Source organism: Salmo salar, chromosome ssa17, assembly GCF_905237065.1.
Source record: "Salmo salar chromosome ssa17, Ssal_v3.1, whole genome shotgun sequence".
Taxonomy (NCBI): Eukaryota; Metazoa; Chordata; class Actinopteri; order Salmoniformes; family Salmonidae; genus Salmo; species Salmo salar.
In genome coordinates, this window is record NC_059458.1 from 71908707 (window position 1) to 71927230 (window position 18524).

The following is an 18524-nucleotide window of genomic DNA, read 5'->3' on the forward strand; positions in this document are numbered from 1 at the left end:
TCTGGGGAAGGGGCTAGGGGGTTAGAGAGGCCCTAGTCAGGGGTAAGGGGCTAGGGGTTAGAGAGGCCCTAGTCAGGGGGAAGGGGCTAGGGGTTAGAGAGGCCCTAGTCAGGGGGGAAGGGGCTAGGGGGTTAGAGAGGCCCTAGTCAGGGGGAAGGAGCTAGAGGTTAGAGAGGCCCTAGTCAGGGGTAAGGGGCTAGGGGTTAGAGAGGCCCTAGTCAGGGGTAAGGGGCTAGGGGTTAGAGAGGCCCTAGTCAGGGGTAAGGGGCTAGGGGGTTAGAGAGGCCCTAGTCAGGGGGAAGGGGCTAGGGGTTAGAGAGGCCCTAGTCAGGGGGAAGGAGCTAGGGGGTTAGAGAGGCCCTAGTCAGGGGTAAGGGGCTAGGGGTTAGAGAGGCCCTAGTCAGGGGGAAGGGGCTAGGGGGTTAGAGGCCCTAGTCAGGGGAAGGGGCTAGGGGGTTAGAGAGGCCCTAGTCAGGGGTAAGGGGCTAGGGGTTAGAGAGGCCCTAGTCAGGGGTAAGGGGCTAGGGGTTAGAGAGGCCCTAGTCAGGGGGAAGGGGCTAGGGGGTTAGAGAGGCCCTAGTCAGGGGTAAGGGGCTAGGGGTTAGAGAGGCCCTAGTCAGGGGGAAGGAGCTAGGGGTTAGAGAGGCCCTAGTCAGGGGGAAGGGGCTAGGGGTTAGAGAGGCCCTAGTCAGGGGGAAGGGGCTAGGGGGTTAGAGAGGCCCTAGTCAGGGGGAAGGGGCTAGGGGGTTAGAGAGGCCCTAGTCAGGGGTAAGGGGCTAGGGGGTTAGAGAGGCTCTAGTCAGGGGTAAGGGGCTAGGGGGTTAGAGAGGCCCTAGTCAGGGATGAAGAGTCTGGGTAGAAATGCCTCATTTGGGGAGTAGTAGTATTCTGCCTTGTGTAATGGCTCCTGGATTCACCTAGATGACGTTTCGGCGCAGTGCGATATGATATTATGCAATGCATTTTTATACCTTATATGTACAGTGATTGCTTGGCTAATGTATGGGGTTCAGCCACTCAGAGACACATGCATAAGCATCAGGGAGGAATATGTAACGGTGCCCTGTTTTTCCCCACACTTTTGCATTAGGTATAATTTAGGTAGTTAACCCATCAGTATGTGGTGGTGAACAGTCAACAGTCAAATAGAAAGATGGAGGACTGTTCAACCTCTAACCTCCCTCAGATGTACAGTGCATATTGAAGTGTGTTTGTGACGTTGCTGATGGAGCACCGTGTCTTAGCCAGCCTCTGGGAAGTTAATAGGTTTCATTTCCCTCTCCACTTGACCTTTTCTGTTCCTCCCAGCATTAAATATGCATTAGACCTAAAGTCTCTCACCACAGCCTGCTACATCTGCACCTCACCCACCAACCCTCCTCACCTCACCCCCAAACTCCTACCCTCCTCATCTCACCCATCAACCCTCCTCACCCTCCTCACCTCACCCCCCCAAACCTCCTCACTCCACTCACCTCACCCCCCCAACCCTCCTCACCCTCCTCACCTCACCCCCAAAACCTCCTCACCCTCCTCACCTCACAACCTCCTCACCTCACCCCCCAAACCTCCTCACCCTCCTCATCTCACCCCCCAAACCTCCTCACTCCACTCACCTCACCTTACCCCCCAACCCTCCTCACCCTCCTCACCTCACCCCCAAAACCTCCTCACCCTCCTCACCCACCAACCCTCCTCACCTCACCCCCCAAACCTCCTCACCCTCCTCATCTCACCCCCCAACCCTCCTCACCCTCCTCACCTCACCCCCCAAACCTCCTCACTCCACTCACCTCACCCCCCCAACCCTCCTCACCCCTCACCTCACCCCCAAAACCTCCTCACCCTCCTCACCTCACCCCCAAACCTCCTCACCCTCCTCATCTCACCCCCAAACCTCCTCACTCCACTCACCTCACCTTACCCCCAACCCTCCTCACCCTCCTCACCTCACCCCCAAAACCTCCTCACCCTCCTCACCTCACCCACCAACCCTCCTCACCCTCCTCACCTCACCCCCAAACCTCCTCACCCCACTCACCTCACCCCCCAACCCTCCTCATCCCCCTCACCTCACCCCCCTCACCTCACCTCACCTCACCTTCAACCCTCCTCACCCCCTCACCTCACCCCCCAACCCTAGAGTGGGGCGGCAGGGTAGCCTAGTGGTTAGAGTGTTGGACTAGTAACCGAAAGGTTGCAAGTTCAAAATCCCCGAGCTGACAAGGTACAAATCTGTCGTTCTGCCCCTGAACAGGCAGTTGACCCACTGTTCCTAGGCTGTCATTGAAAATAAGAATTTGTTCTTAACTGACTTGCCAAGTTAAAACCTGTTGGGGCTACAGGTTAGCAATGAACCCCGAGCCGGGATTGCTAACAAGGCTGGAAATTCAAAACATCAAAAATCTAATAATTTCAATTTCTCAAACAATCAACTATTTTACACAATTTAAATGATAAACATCTCCTTAATCTAACCACATTGTTCGATTTTCAAAGCGGCTTTACGGCAAAAGCATAAAGTTAGATTATGTTAGGACAGTACATAGCCACAAAAGTACAAACATCCATTTTCAATTCAAGGTCAGGCGTCACCAAAAGCAGAAACCAGCTTGAATTATGCACTAACTTTTGTCAATCTCCATCAGATGACACTCCTAGGATATTATGTTATACAATACATGCATTTTTTGTTCCATCAAGTTCATATTTATATCCAAAAACAGCATTTTACAGTAGCGTGAAATTCAGATTTTTTTCTTCTCTGAAATGCTTCCGGTGAACATAACAAAATTACTATTCGAAAACATTGGTAAATTAGAATATTGTTATTCAAAGAATAATATATTATCATCTCGTAATTGCTACCGAATGGCCAGATCTCAAAATAACTTTACTGGGAAATCACATTTTGCAATAAACGGGGTGCTATGCTAAGAACAACAGGCTATGCTATACAGTTAGCATCATCTAAAATCGATAATAACATTGTAAATATCCCCTTACCTTTGATTATCTCCATCAGAAGGCAGGCATCCCAGGTCCGGAAGGCATCCCAGGTCCGGAACAAATGTGGTTTCTTTTGACAAAGTTCATAATTTATGTCCAAATAACACCAAGTACTTAGCGTTCATTATGCTCCCACAAAACGTGGTGGGGGGACTGTAAAATCACGCCGAAAAGCTAAAAAAACCTAGTAAATAATCTATTTATGTTCGTTCAAACATGTCAAATGTTGTTTAGCATTAATCTTTTGGTCCATTTTTAACGTTAAACATCAGTAATATTTTCACACAACCTATCCTATGTCTAGATAAACAATGAAGACAAAACTCACGTTTCTCAGATTTATGCGCAGGCGCAAAAAATGAAGTGATGACATGTCAACTTCCTTGGATTCTAATTTGCTCTCTGTTTATCATAGACGCTTCAAACAACTTTATAAAGATCGTTGACATCTAGTGGAAGCCGTAGGTGTTGCGAAATGAATCCTTTCTCACTATGGTATCTATAAAACAATGACACTAAATAGTACAGTCACAAAATTCACATTTTTTTTTAATCTATTTTTCACAGGTTTTTGCCTGCAATATGAGTTTTGTTATACTTACAGACACCATTCAAACTGTTTTAGAAAATTCAGAGTGTTTTCTATCCGAATGTGTTAATAATATGCATATCCTAGCTTCTGAGTTGGTGTAGGAGGCAGTTAAAAATGGGCACATATTTTTTTCAAAATGTCTCAATACTGCCCCCGAGCCCCAACAGGTTTTAAATAAAGGTAAAATAAAAAATGTAGAGTACTGTATAGTACTGTTGCGTACAGTACTGTAGAGTACTTAAGAGTAGAGTACTATAGAGTACTGTAAAACACTGTAGAGTATAATACAGTACTGTATATTACTACAGGGTAGAGAATCATACTACATTGTGATTGACTTTCTGTTATGAATAGTGTGTTTACTATTCTGTGTGTTTACTAGGGACATGAAAGGGTCATAATCTTGTTGGAAAGGCTGGCAAATCCTCCTCATTCTTCTTATTGAGTCACATTATCAAAGGCTTTAGGAAACAAGAGTGAAGATTAGTTCCATTCAGCCACCAATCTAATCCATTCATGGGGCTCTCTCTAAACGTGTCGCCACCTGCATTTAATAGCACTACTGTTAATTCAAGTTCAAATAGATGTTTAACTGTCTGAGGGTGGATATCCGTTTAGATTGATTCAGCTCTTTAGACGCTGCCAGACTTCTAATAGATCTGGGAGTGGTCATGCGAGGTGAGCAAGCTGAGGACTCTCACAGCTTTCAGCCTGAACTGTTGTTTCACAAGACCCTATGATGACAATATATGTTAATTAAGCGATAAGGCCCGAGGGGGTGTGGTATATAGCCAATTTACCACGGCTAAGGGCTGTTCTTATGCCTGGATACAGCCCTTAGTCGTGGTATGTTGGCCATATACCACAAACCCCCAAGGTGCCTTATTGCTATTATGAACTGGTTACCAAAGTAATTAGAGCAGTAAAAATAAATGTTTTGTCATACCTGTGGTATACGGTCTGATATACCACAGCTGTCAGCCAATCAGCATTCAGAGCTCGAACCACCCAGTTTATAAAACCAAAAGTTCCACTGATGGTACAGTATACAGTCTACTACAATGTTAGAGTACAGACAGGGATGTTGTATAGTATCTTTATAGTATAGTTGACAATTTCTCATTTATATTCCCTAAAACAAAAGTGGTTTTACTGCTATTACTGACACAGTTGGTGTTTTTCAAGGATATATGGTTTGGTAAAAACAGATGTATCTACTGTAGCTTAGCTACGACAACACAGAGAGAAGCTATGGAGAGTCTAGGCCTGCAATCTACCTCCCTCATACAGAGCATATTGGCGCTGTTATCTCCCACTAACCTCTGATTAGAGCTCTCCGCTAACCGCCGCTACCTCTCACTGGCTACGTCTGAACGGCTGCCAACGTGTGGGCAGTGGCGCAGAGAGAAAGATGCGAGAAAGAGGGGAAGGGTGTAGGGGGAGAGCGATGGAGGAGAGAGAGAGGGAGAGACTGAATTCAGAGATGAGCAAGTGACCGTCAATACAGAGTCACACAGACCATCATGGATAGCTGTACCCTAAAGTCAGAGAAATCAGTTTCCAGTCTCAGTATAGCCCCCCCCCAATCAGATCAGATCTTTTGCAAATGAGTGGGCAAACGCAGCCATAGAGTCAAAGCCAAGTTAAGCCAGATCTGAAGGGTAATCATTAGTAATCATGAGTTCTTTCATCTCACCCAGTTAGTTTAGCCTCTTATCACAGCTTTCATGAGAAGTTTAAAAGCTAGTTAGAAGTGTAAAGCCTTACCCATGACACCATTATTCATAGACAGGCCTGATACCTTACCCCTAGCCATCTGCCGTTCAACTCCCTACAAGCTGCATATGCAGTGAATATAAGCCAGTGTGTTGCGGAGAAGAGGCGGATAGAGTCAGAGGGAGGGAGGGAGGGAGGGAGGGAGGAGGGAGGGGAGGGAGGGAGGGAGGGAGGAGGGAGGGAGGGAGGAAGGAAGGAAGGAAGGAAGGAAGGAAGGAAGGAAGGAAGGAAGGAAGGAAGGAAGGAAGGAAGGAAGGAAGGAAGGAAGGAAGGAAAGAAAGAAAGAAAGAAAGAAAGGAGGGAGGGAGGGAGGGAGGGAGGGAGGCGGGCGGGCGGGAGGGAGGGAGGGAAAGTTGGTGGAGCAGTTTGAGATCACTCCAGGTATGATTGATCTTCAGTATTCCCAACATATTCCTCCATGTTCCACGGCTCATTTGCATTACAACAAATTCCCACCCAGCTCTTCTAATGGACTGATTTACTTCACTAATGATAATGTATTAATGAGCCCAACCTGTCAGGTGCTCCGAGGATCACTCATCAAATGGCATCACCATATTTATCAGATGCCTAATCATGTCCACATCTTGGTACAACACAAAAACAAACTTGCAGAAAGATACACACTCAACTATGCATGCTCAACACAAGTACTCAAAGAACATACAATAAACATCCTCAATTCTCTGTCTCTCTCTCTCTCTCTCTCTCTCTCTCTCTCTCATTGACAGATGTTTCCTGTTCTCAGGCAGAGTTATGAACATGTCATTGTGAAGACATCAAAGTAGTTCTCTACAGTCTGTCCTGCCACTGGCACCGTCTCTACAGGCCCCGTCATTTACAGACGCACCGCGAGTCCCACAGAGATGATGTCATAAAACGCCCTCAGGGCATTACGAGCGCCCATGTTTATGACTCCTAAAAGCAGTGCCCTATTAAATTAAAGTGCACTATCCCACAAGTGTCAAAGGGATCCATGTCAGATTTCACAGACACATGCTACCCCATAGCTTTCAGACCCTAAAATGGCAACCCTGAGAACCCCCTCTATTGATTGTGATTGCATCGCTAGCCAAAGTGCCCTCTGTGGTCGGACCGTACCATTACCGGGTGGTTTCGGGGGGAGATATCACATTATTCATTCAGGTTCCCTTTAACCACAAACTGAAGGAAAGAAGGAGAAGGAAAGAGAGAGAAGTTGTTAGATTTTACACTTGTGATGTTTTAGAAAAGGCTTCTGGCAGGTGAGCTAACAGCATGAAATAGAGCTTTCTCTCCTGAAGAAGTTCTCTGAGCCACCAAGCAACAGGATTGGTTCACTTCCCCTACATCGCTCTGCATGGTATCGTTATTCACCTCTCTGTCTCACTCATCTTCTTCTCTCTGCATAATTTGGTGTAACTAACACACACACGCACTCTCACGCATAGACACACATAGACACTGGTGGCGAGAACCAAACACATCAGTACTGAATCAAATACATTCAACACCCATGCAGGTACAAGCACTCAGGTGTGTGTGTGTGTGTAGGAGAGTATAACTGTATTCTCTCTGGGGTTTTGTGTACTGTGGGGTTTATTAAATCAGCAGTACAATGGGGAACAGGAGGCCTGATGGAGAACACAAAGGGAAGCTCTCTGGTTAAAGCCTTCTCAGACCTGCTTAGTGGAGGAGCTGAGAAAAAGACTATTGAAAAGCCTCTGAATGATTGTTGCCTTCCCTAAATCTCCTCTCTTCTGTTCTCGTCTCTCTCTCTTCTTTCACTCCGAAGCAGATTACTTCTTCTTCCATTCTGTCTGCCGGCTTCTTTTCTCCACGCTAGGTCGCTTAAAACTTCACAATGCAGACACATCTCACCCCCCCCCCCCAATGAAAAGCTTCTACTGTGGAAGGTATTATTGTATCTCAGCCGTCACCCAGCCTCCCAGAAGTCCCTTCTATCATTCTCTCTGAGGACTTTGGCTCTCTGTGGGATTTGCTGTTAATTGCTTGAGAACTTTGTTTAAATCAACGAGGATTAAACAGAATAGGTTTTACGGGGATTTAATGGAGGAGGACGTTAAGGGTTATAGTGGAGCGTCGCGCCGCGGAATGGTAGGTACAGTACAATGGTCTTTTGGTAGTTGATATAAAGTTTTGTGAGAGTATATGCATACTTTCTTTACTTTATACTTTCTTAACTTTCTACCCAGGTGTCTTTACTCTTTACCCAGGTGTCTGTACTCTTTACCCAGGTGTCTGTACTCTTTACCCAGGTGTCTGTACTCTTTACCCAGGTGTCTGTACTCTTTACCCAGGTGTCTGTACTCTTACCAGGTGTCTTTTCAGGCCCAGGTGTCTGTACTCTTTACCCAGGTGTCTGTACTCTTTACCCAGGTGTCTGTACTCTTTACCCAGGTGTCTGTACTCTTTACCCAGGTGTCTGTACTCTTTACCCAGGTGTCTGTACTCTTTACCCAGGTGTCTGTACTCTTTACCCAGGTGTCTGTACTCTTTACCCAGGTGTCTGTACTCTTTACCCAGGTGTCTGTACTCTTTACCCAGGTGTCTGTACTCTTTACCCAGGTTTGCCAGTGTTCCCAGCCTCTCTGTGTGAATATCTGTGTCTCATGGGAGTTAGAGGCGTTCCCTATACCTGCTGCTGAAATAATACAGCCATTTAGATGTAGTAATGGTGTGGCTTTGGGAATGTAAACCAGTAGCAGCGGCCCACTGTCAACAGATACTACTGTGTGGAAACGTGAACTACAGAATTCTCCCAGGGACAAAAGCAGAGAGAAAGAGGGAGTTAGGTCTATTTACCAACTCACATAATACAATGGGAATGGATTAGACCACCTGGCCCTGGATTAAGAGGGGGGTAATCCATCCCTTGCTCCCCATCCCCGCCCCCCACCTGCACTTGGCACTGCCCATGAATGGCCCTCATTAAGATGGCCTCACAAAGACAGAGCCTGTCCCCCTTCTCCCAACAGAGCAGCTCCACTTCCACAAATAGAGGCGGCCATTGTTTTAGGGTTGTCCAGTCACAGTGAATGGCCAGTATCCGTGGATAAAGCTCTGGTAGAAATATGATGAATGTCTCCGTATTAATATCACCCCAGGTATTTCCACTTCATTCACACAGGTAACTAACATTCTTCTGGTTTCCCAGGCGCTCAGCAGGTGGGACAAGCCATGTGAACGAGGCTCCAATGGGGTTGACTGAAGGCTGCGACGGGTGTTACGGTGAATAACCTCCCCCCTCTGTTACTTTGTGTTCCCACAGGTGCACCAGGAAGGAGAAATGCGAGCGCTCGGCCGAGCCCCGGCGGTTCGCCTGGGACATCAAGCAGTGCGTCCGACTCAGTGTCCACCCCAGCAACATCTCAGTGTCCCAGTTCAGTGTCACGGTGAGTGGTGACCACTTCGCACAGTCAAAGTGTGGTCAAAACACTACTTCCTCCTGGGTCCTGTCTACTAGGCACGAAAACAGACAACCCTTTGAGACGGAAAAATGTAATATTGGCATTCTTATTGGACATCTTCAGATAGCGCCTCCTCCGTTTTGAAATGTTTTCTCTCATTTCGTGCCCCACTGAACCTGACCAGTCTAAAATGAAAAAGAAGTGTCTGGCACAATGACCGATATTATTGCATTTTAGTAGGCTTACAGTTACTATGGTGACCAGAAACCATATCAGTATACAATATACCATCACCTGGTATTGCATCCAATGACTGAATGAGCCGTCACATCAGAAAAAAACTGAAGACGCCCAACCATTTTAGCGGTCCAATGAACCATGTCATAGTTGAAGGTATGGATGTTGTGCCTCACTAACATGGTTAAGCCTGGGGAATCATCTTTAGCCAATGGCCATAATGTAATTATCCCCTCATATGTCACAGGTCCTTACAGATCTGTCCATCAAGGCCAGGGTTTCCCCTAGCATTACCTCATGCCACCTAACCATCATCTAATCATCTGTATATTGCAGCTGTGTTCTGTCTATCTAGACAACACGTTATTATTGTTGGCTTCCAGACTTCCGCGTAATGATCAGTGATACTGGGGGTTATATAGACGCTGTGTAGCTGCTGCTCTGGTATTGTTCATGGAATCACTGGGGGTGATGCTGTTTTGCTGGCACTAAAAACCTGGCCTCGTACGAACCATCCTGGTCTCGCTACACTGAAACAGAATGGAAGCTCACGAGATCAGGATGGTTCGAACGAGGCTACTGAAAACCTCCCTGGCGGGAGAATTTCAATGACATTGTAGTGAACATAACACTGGTTATAAGATAATGACATAATTTCACTCCGTTTTGCCCACTGGGTGGGTATTATATAGATACAGCATACCCTACCAGCTGATCTGATATTGTGTATGGAATCAGCTGGGATTGGGTTGTGTTGCTGGCACTAAACAGCACTCCTTCCACACTAGAGGTGTGTACTGGTCAGTCTGCTGTCTTAACACCTCTCCTTCCACACTAGAGGTGTGTACTGGTCAGTCTGCTGTCTTAACACCTCTCCCTCCACACTAGAGGTGTCTACTGGTCAGTCTGCTGTCTTAACACCTCTCCCTCCACACTAGAGGTGTCTACTGGTCAGTCTGCTGTCTTAACACCTCTCCCTCCACACTAGAGGTGTCTACTGGTCAGTCTGCTGTCTTAACACCTCTCCCTCCACACTAGAGGTGTCTACTGGTCAGTCTGCTGTCTTAACACCTCTCCCTCCACACTAGAGGTGTCTATTGGTCAGTCTGCTGTCTTAACACCTCTCCCTCCACACTAGAGGTGTCTACTGGTCAGTCTGCTGTCTTAACACCTCTCCCTCCACACTAGAGGTGTCTACTGGTCAGTCTGCTGTCTTAACACCTCTCCCTCCACACTAGAGGTGTCTACTGGTCAGCCTGCTGTCTTAACACCTCTCCCTCCACACTAGAGGTGTCTACTGGTCAGTCTGCTGTCTTAACACCTCTCCCTCCACACTAGAGGTGTCTACTGGTCAGTCTGCTGTCTTAACACCTCTCCCTCCACACTAGAGGTGTCTACTGGTCAGTCTGCTGTCTTAACACCTCTCCCTCCACACTAGAGGTGTCTACTGGTCAGTCTGCTGTCTTAACACCTCTCCCTCCACACTAGAGGTGTCTACTGGTCAGTCTGCTGTCTTAACACCTCTCCCTCCACACTAGAGGTGTCTATTGGTCAGTCTGCTGTCTTAACACCTCTCCCTCCACACTAGAGGTGTCTACTGGTCAGTCTGCTGTCTTAACACCTCTCCCTCCACACTAGAGGTGTCTACTGGTCAGTCTGCTGTCTTAACACCTCTCCCTCCACACTAGAGGTGTCTACTGGTCAGTCTGCTGTCTTAACACCTCTCCCTCCACACTAGAGGTGTCTACTGGTCAGTCTGCTGTCTTAACACCTCTCCCTCCACACTAGAGGTGTCTACTGGTCAGTCTGCTGTCTTAACACCTCTCCCTCCACACTAGAGGTGTCTATTGGTCAGTCTGCTGTCTTAACACCTCTCCCTCCACACTAGAGGTGTCTATTGGTCAGTCTGCTGTCTTAACACCTCTCCCTCCACACTAGAGGTGTCTATTGGTCAGTCTGCTGTCTTAACACCTCTCCCTCCACACTAGAGGTGTCTACTGGTCAGTCTGCTGTCTTAACACCTCTCCCTCCACACTAGAGGTGTCTATTGGTCAGTCTGCTGTCTTAACACCTCTCCCTCCACACTAGAGGTGTGTACTGGTCAGCCTGCTGTCTTAACACCTCTCCCTCCACACTAGAGGTGTCTACTGGTCAGTCTGCTGTCTTAACACCTCTCCCTCCACACTAGAGGTGTCTACTGGTCAGTCTGCTGTCTTAACACCTCTCCCTCCACACTAGAGGTGTCTACTGGTCAGTCTGCTGTCTTAACACCTCTCCCTCCACACTAGAGGTGTCTATTGGTCAGTCTGCTGTCTTAACACCTCTCCCTCCACACTAGAGGTGTCTACTGGTCAGTCTGCTGTCTTAACACCTCTCCCTCCACACTAGAGGTGTCTACTGGTCAGTCTGCTGTCTTAACACCTCTCCCTCCACACTAGAGGTGTCTACTGGTCAGCCTGCTGTCTTAACACCTCTCCCTCCACACTAGAGGTGTCTACTGGTCAGTCTGCTGTCTTAACACCTCTCCCTCCACACTAGAGGTGTCTACTGGTCAGTCTGCTGTCTTAACACCTCTCCCTCCACACTAGAGGTGTCTATTGGTCAGTCTGCTGTCTTAACACCTCTCCCTCCACACTAGAGGTGTCTATTGGTCAGTCTGCTGTCTTAACACCTCTCCCTCCACACTAGAGGTGTCTATTGGTCAGTCTGCTGTCTTAACACCTCTCCCTCCACACTAGAGGTGTCTACTGGTCAGTCTGCTGTCTTAACACCTCTCCCTCCACACTAGAGGTGTCTATTGGTCAGTCTGCTGTCTTAACACCTCTCCCTCCACACTAGAGGTGTGTACTGGTCAGCCTGCTGTCTTAACACCTCTCCCTCCACACTAGAGGTGTCTACTGGTCAGTCTGCTGTCTTAACACCTCTCCCTCCACACTAGAGGTGTCTACTGGTCAGTCTGCTGTCTTAACACCTCTCCCTCCACACTAGAGGTGTCTACTGGTCAGTCTGCTGTCTTAACACCTCTCCCTCCACACTAGAGGTGTCTACTGGTCAGTCTGCTGTCTTAACACCTCTCCCTCCACACTAGAGGTGTCTACTGGTCAGTCTGCTGTCTTAACACCTCTCCCTCCACACTAGAGGTGTCTATTGGTCAGTCTGCTGTCTTAACACCTCTCCCTCCACACTAGAGGTGTCTATTGGTCAGTCTGCTGTCTTAACACCTCTCCCTCCACACTAGAGGTGTCTACTGGTCAGTCTGCTGTCTTAACACCTCTCCCTCCACACTAGAGGTGTCTACTGGTCAGTCTGCTGTCTTAACACCTCTCCCTCCACACTAGAGGTGTCTACTGGTCAGTACTCCAGTAAATGCAATATACTGCATACACCTGTCCTTCTATGTCAGTGGTATTCAAACCTTTTTCAGCTGGAACCCCATTTTATCCTCCGGAATTTCTGGGGACCCCATTAATTTCATAATAATTTATCATGACCCCACCCCCAAAATAATAACACAACGTTAAATTAGATTTTTACACCAACAAGTAACCTTCAATTCATTACATTTTCATGTCTTATTATAATGAAAAAACAACCAATAACTACATTCCCTCAATCAGGTTGAATTTTTCAAATGATCTTTCTCAATATTGTGTGCTGTTAATTTTAGACCCCCCACACCCCAAAAAATATAGTTTTATTTTTATTTTGACGACCCCACTGCAGTTCCCCCTCCAACTTTGAATACCAACGATCTACGGTGTCATTTCAATCCCATTTTATACGTAATGGGGATATGAGATTGCTTTTAATCTCTGCTGGCCAAGTATATAAATGTAAATCAGGAAGGGTAAGGTCATGTACAGATACTACTCTCAGGGCACTGTCTGAAGAGCGAGAGTGCGCACACACACACACACACACACACACACACACACACACACACACACACACACACACACACACACACACACACACACACACACACACACACACACACACACACACACACACACACTGCCTTGGAGTTTTGAGAGTGTTTAACCTTTCTCTACGCAACAGATCTCCCATCCAATTGATTGGTGAGACTGGGCGGGCAGGCAGGGCCCCTTGACCTTTAACTTATTAAATATTTGTTTAAAAAGATAAGCTGGAGCCTTCTACAGAGGACTCTCAACACGTAGAGGGTTTTGGCTATTGAAACTAGAGTTTCTCTCATAAAAGCATTGATGTGTTTTTTTCCTTTATTTGCCCATTAGCTTTTCCTCTTGCATTTGTTTTAGAGTATCTCTGGGGCTGTTGTCTGTAGATATAACAGCCATCCTATAAAGACTTCCTAGAGCAGGTGCTAGTAAACTGACCAGATCGCTCCCTGTTGAGATAAAACTCAATTCTAATAGGTCTGGACTCTACTGTTAGTGTTATTACAAGTATATTGCTGTAGGTCTGTATTCACATGCCTCCAGACAGAGAAGAGAAGATAATGACTTGTCACCAGGCTGCTTGTCTCTCACTACAGTGAGAATTCAAATATGCTCACAGCTTGTGACAATAGATGTATTCACACATTGTAATAGGATTCCAAAAGGCTTTCGGAATCTCACACTCTGTTCTCAGTGGATGACAGTCATAAGATAACCATGTGTTATTATAGTATAATGCATCGTATATTCAGCTGTCATAATCTGCCACAGTCATACAAATCAAGGAGGCATGTACAGTATGCATCTAAATGAACCACCCCCAGATCACCATCCTCCTCTTTGTGTCCCTATGGCAACCCAAGCCAATACGATCTATCGCATCATATCCTCCACGCGAGACGCATTGTATTAAGGAGAGACGCGAGAACCTATTTCTCTCCGTGTGTGTGTGTGATTCAATTGACACGGAACACAGCTTATTTTCCTACTCATGTTTAGGCCCGGGCGGCGCGGGTTAGGGCCGGGACTGCTCCAAATGTAATTGAAGAAAACTTGCGCCACATTGCTCCTTAAAAGGAAAAAGAAATGAAGTGGGAAGAGGGCTGTGTCTCCGACCCTGGCTGCGTGTGGCTCCTCTACAGTAATAGGGAAGCTCCTGTATCTGTACGGTGCCGAGCGACAGCCTAAGACTTTTCATTAAACACTAAACAGCAATATAAAAACAGTCCAGGTCAGCCCTTCTCGCACCGTACAGGAGCTTCTCTGGCGCCGTATTATAAATGTGCTGCGGCCAACAGCAGAATGGATGCAAGGCCTCCTCTATTTGCCACCTCAATATTTATATTTTGGTCTTGACCCCATTCATATTTTTCTCCCCCTTTCTCATTTGTTCAAGGAAACTATTTTTCTACTCGTCAAGTCTGTCAAGTCCCCCCCTCATCCTCTGCTCTTTAGAGAGGAGAGCAGTTTACGCAGCACTATCAACAACAGGAATCTACTTCCTTCTCTTCCTCATTCCCTCCCTCCCTCATGCCGGCTTGCATACATGTTTCTTTCTTTCTCTCCTTCCTTTTCTCATCCTGCCTCTCTCTTCCCTTAATTTCTGCCCCCCCAATACCTAATTTCCTCTCACCTTCCTCCTCTCCCTTTCCACCTAGCTCCTCCCCTCCCTCCCTCCTTCCCCCCTCCCTCCCTCTCTCTCAGGGCATATGTACTCGTAGATGTGGGATGTGAAATTTCCGCTGCCTGCCGCAGGGCATGGTGGATAGACCGGGGGGACAGAGCAAGGAGGGCATTGGCCTCCAACTGTTCACCAGATGACAAACAGTCAAAGAATCACCAGCAGGCTTTGTAAAACACAGAGCTGATGCTCAACAAACATGTCCTGCTGTCTTCTTCTCTCCTTGTCTTTTTATCTCTCTCTCTCTCTCTCCTTCCCTTTCTCTCTCTCCTTCACGTTCTCTCTTTCACTCTCTCTCCTTCTCCTTCACTCACTCTCTCTCCCTCTCCTTCACTCTCTCTCCCTCTCCTTCACTCTCTCTCTATCACTCTCTCTCCCTCTCCTTCCCTTTCTCTCTCTCCTTCACGTTCTCTCTTTCACTCTCTCTCCTTCTCCTTCACTCACTCTCTCTCCCTCTCCTTCACTCTCTCTCCCTCTCCTTCACTCTCTCTCTATCACTCTCTCTGTCCCCTTCACTCTCTCCTTCACTCTCTCTCTCTCTCCTTCACGTTCTCTCTTTCACTCTCTCTCCTTCTCCTTCACTCTCTCTCCCTCTCCTTCACTCTCTCCCTCTCCTTCACTCTCTCTCTATCACTCTCTCTGTCCCCTTCACTCTCTCCTTCACTCTCTCTCCCTCTCCTTCACTCTCTCTCCCTCTCCTTCACTCTCCTTCATTCTCTCTCTCCTTCACGTTCTCTCTTTCACTCTCTCTCCCTCTCCTTCACTCTCTCTCCCTCTCCTTCACTCTCTCTCTATCACTCTCTCTATCCCCTTCACTCTCTCCTTCACTCTCTCTCTCTCTCCTTCACTCTCTCTCTCTCTCTCTCTCTCTCTCTCCTTCACTCTCTCTCCCTCTCCTTCACTTTCTCTCTTTCACTCTCTCTCCCTCTCCTTCACTTTCTCTCTTTCACTCTCTCACCCTCTCCTTCACTCTCTCTCCCTCTCCTTCACTCTCTCTCTTCTCTCTCATGTCCATTGAAAAGGTATTCATGTCAGAATGAGTTGATGGATGGGTGAGTCAGCGAGAGCCGTAGATGGTCCTCTGGACAGGAAAGACTTCCTGCCTCTTTGAAGACATCCTGTCATGTTGATGTTTCTGTTGTGATATGCTAATATAGCCTGCGTCCCAAATGCCAGCCTTTTTCCTATATAGTGCACTACTTTTGAACCAAGCCATATGGGCCACCTGATCAACAGTAGTGCTCTACATAGGGATCAGGGTGCTATTTGGGACACCAGAGCCTATAATGATGTGTGATGTGATGTAGGGTGAACTGCTACTCACTGAACCCTCAATGTTGTGGCTTTATCACGGTATGGTATGTCTACAGGGGATCCTTACCCCCAGCGGTCCTCTTTTCCCTCCTCTCTCCCCCTCATCTATCCCTCCACCATCAGATGACACTATACATTCATCTATCCCATCGCTGTATCTCTCAATTCTACTAATGGAATATCTCCCAATTCTAATGCAATTTGAGTCATTTAGCAGACGTTCTTATCCAGAGATACTTACAGTAGTGAGTGCATATATTTTCCTACTGATCCCCCGTGGGAATCAAACCCACATCCCTGGCATTGAAAGCGCCATACTCTACTGACTGAGCCACCCCCTCCCTCTACTCCGCTCTTCTCCCCTGATGCCATATGTAACCCCCCCCTGTCTTCTCTCCACAGCTGATCCTGGAGGCCCATAACGTCCCAGAGTTGTCTGCAGGGGTCAACTGTACCTTTGAGGACCTGGCTGAGATGGACGGTCTGGTGGAGGGGAACCGCATCAGGTGCAGCTCGCCTGCCGAGAAGGAGGTGCCTCGCATTATCGTAGACAAAGGTCTGTAGCATAAGATACCTGACTGATTACAGACCAATCAAAGAGCTCGGTTTTTCTTTTGAGTATGTTGTTTTTTTACGTGGGTTACATGAGTGTATTGACACTAATGGAGGTGTTACTGATGAAGCCAAAACACTAACTAGTTTAAGTATGAAGCCAAAACACTAACTCATTAAGCCAGGGACCTGCTAAATGTGGGAACTGATTTGCGTCTCATTTGGTTCTTCGTGTGGCCTGGGGTTACGTTCCCTGTTACCCATCGTAGCCCGGAAGCCCTCGGAGCAGCGCCCTAGGACGTGTTTAGTCATCCAAACAACCGTCATTACAGAGCGTCAGGTTTTATTTACTCTCTCACTGAGGAGGTATGCAGTCAGAACTGCAGGAGACATGTGGGACCCCAATAGCCCTGAGCGCGGGCAGATCACTCCACTCAAAGTGGGGGGGAGGAGCGGTTGAAAATGAATCCCACTGCCAAAAAACGCTTTTGACAGCATTCATTCTCCCCGAGATAAGCTTTCTTGTCCCTCTCATCCCTCGCTTCTCTCCTCCTCGACGTGGTTGGTTAACCCAGGTATAATTGAAAACTGCACACATCTGGGCGGCTGTCTGGAGGACTGGTAATCTTTCATAATACCCAGACGTCTCCATGTGGAGATAATGAAGACGCTGCCGCGCCTCAATAGAAGCAGGGGAGTGCTAACGCTAGCTGCTGCTTCACGTTTGTTACGCTAACGCCTCCTCAAAAGAAGTAAGGGAGCGCAAACGCTAGCTGCTGCTTCACGTTGGCTAAGCTAACACCTCCTCAAAAGAAGTAAGGGAGCGCTAAAGCTAGCTGTTGCTTCACGTTGGCTAAGCTAACGCCTCCTCAAAAGTAGTAAGGGAGCACTAACGCTAGCTGTTGCTTCACGTTGGCTAAGCTAACGCCTCCTCAAAAGTAGTAAGGGAGCGCTAACGCTAGCTGCTGCTTCACATTGGCATAACGCTAATGCTGCTAAAGAGAAAAGAAGAAGAAAACCCCCTGAATTGTTCCTCCTACAAATACTCTGCAGATGTTTATTAGTTTACCGCATTTAGCGAATGGCTTTTAAATAATTTTCTCTACATCAGTCTTCAAGGTGAATGAACAGGAGCTGGAGAGAAAGCTGCTAACCTAATGTAAAGGTGGGAAGGACTAAAGGCCTTAGAAGAGAGAGAAAGGCCATTCACATGGACACTTTCATTGTTGATGTTGAGCCTGCGTCCTAAATGCCACCCGTTTCTCTATGTAGTGCTTTTGGCCAGAGCCTGGTCAAAAGTAGTGCACTACATAGGGAATAGGGTGCCATTTGGGACTCTGTCTAGGATAACCATACACTAGCTAAATTAGCAGATGACTGGCTTTTTGGCAGCGGCCTCGGGTGGGTGAGAGCCCAACGGTGGGATTGTGTACAGCATGGCATGAATAATAACACCTATAAGTATTGGAGGAGAGGGAGCGGGGAAAGCAGACCACCATGAAATTACAGGGCTGAGGGACCCACTGAGGCCTAACACACACTAAACCCCTGCTTACAGTATGGGGGGGGGGGGGGGGCACTTACAGTGTAAGGGGCACTTACAGTGTACATGGGCTATTACACAGGGTGTAAACACACCTTCACACCAAACTCCGGACTCAATCACACACACACACACACACACACACACACACACACACACACACACACACACACACACACACACACACACACACACACACACACACACACACATGTATTTTGTCCTTTAGGAAACCCCATACTAAGGGATAGGGATGGAGTGCCTCATTAGGCAGCCATCTTGTTCAGCCATCTTGTTCAGGCAGTGTCAGAGAGAGAGAGGCCGAGGGGCCCTGCAGGGAGGGGGTAGTGAGCTAGTGATAGCAGCCTAGCAGGCATCAAGGTAACATTTAGGTGCTCTAATTAGGACAGATTCATTGTCAGCCACACTTTACAATGATTGATGAACGATTCACCCCTTTTGTTAGAGAGAGACAGGGGGAGAGAGAGAG

The 18524-nt window shown here is 47.5% G+C and overlaps 1 protein-coding gene across 2 annotated transcripts in view; it reads left to right on the plus strand.

Moving 5' to 3' along the window:
* The window catches only part of LOC106576477 (plexin-A4), a 643097-nt gene that overhangs the window by 468743 nt on the left and 155830 nt on the right, over positions 1 to 18524 (plus strand). For both annotated transcript variants that reach the window (XM_045700071.1, XM_045700072.1), the window contains exons 6-7: positions 8649 to 8772; positions 16342 to 16495. In XM_045700071.1, the coding sequence (XP_045556027.1) occupies positions 8649 to 8772; positions 16342 to 16495 (278 nt within the window). The remainder of the gene's footprint in view (positions 1 to 8648; positions 8773 to 16341; positions 16496 to 18524) is intronic.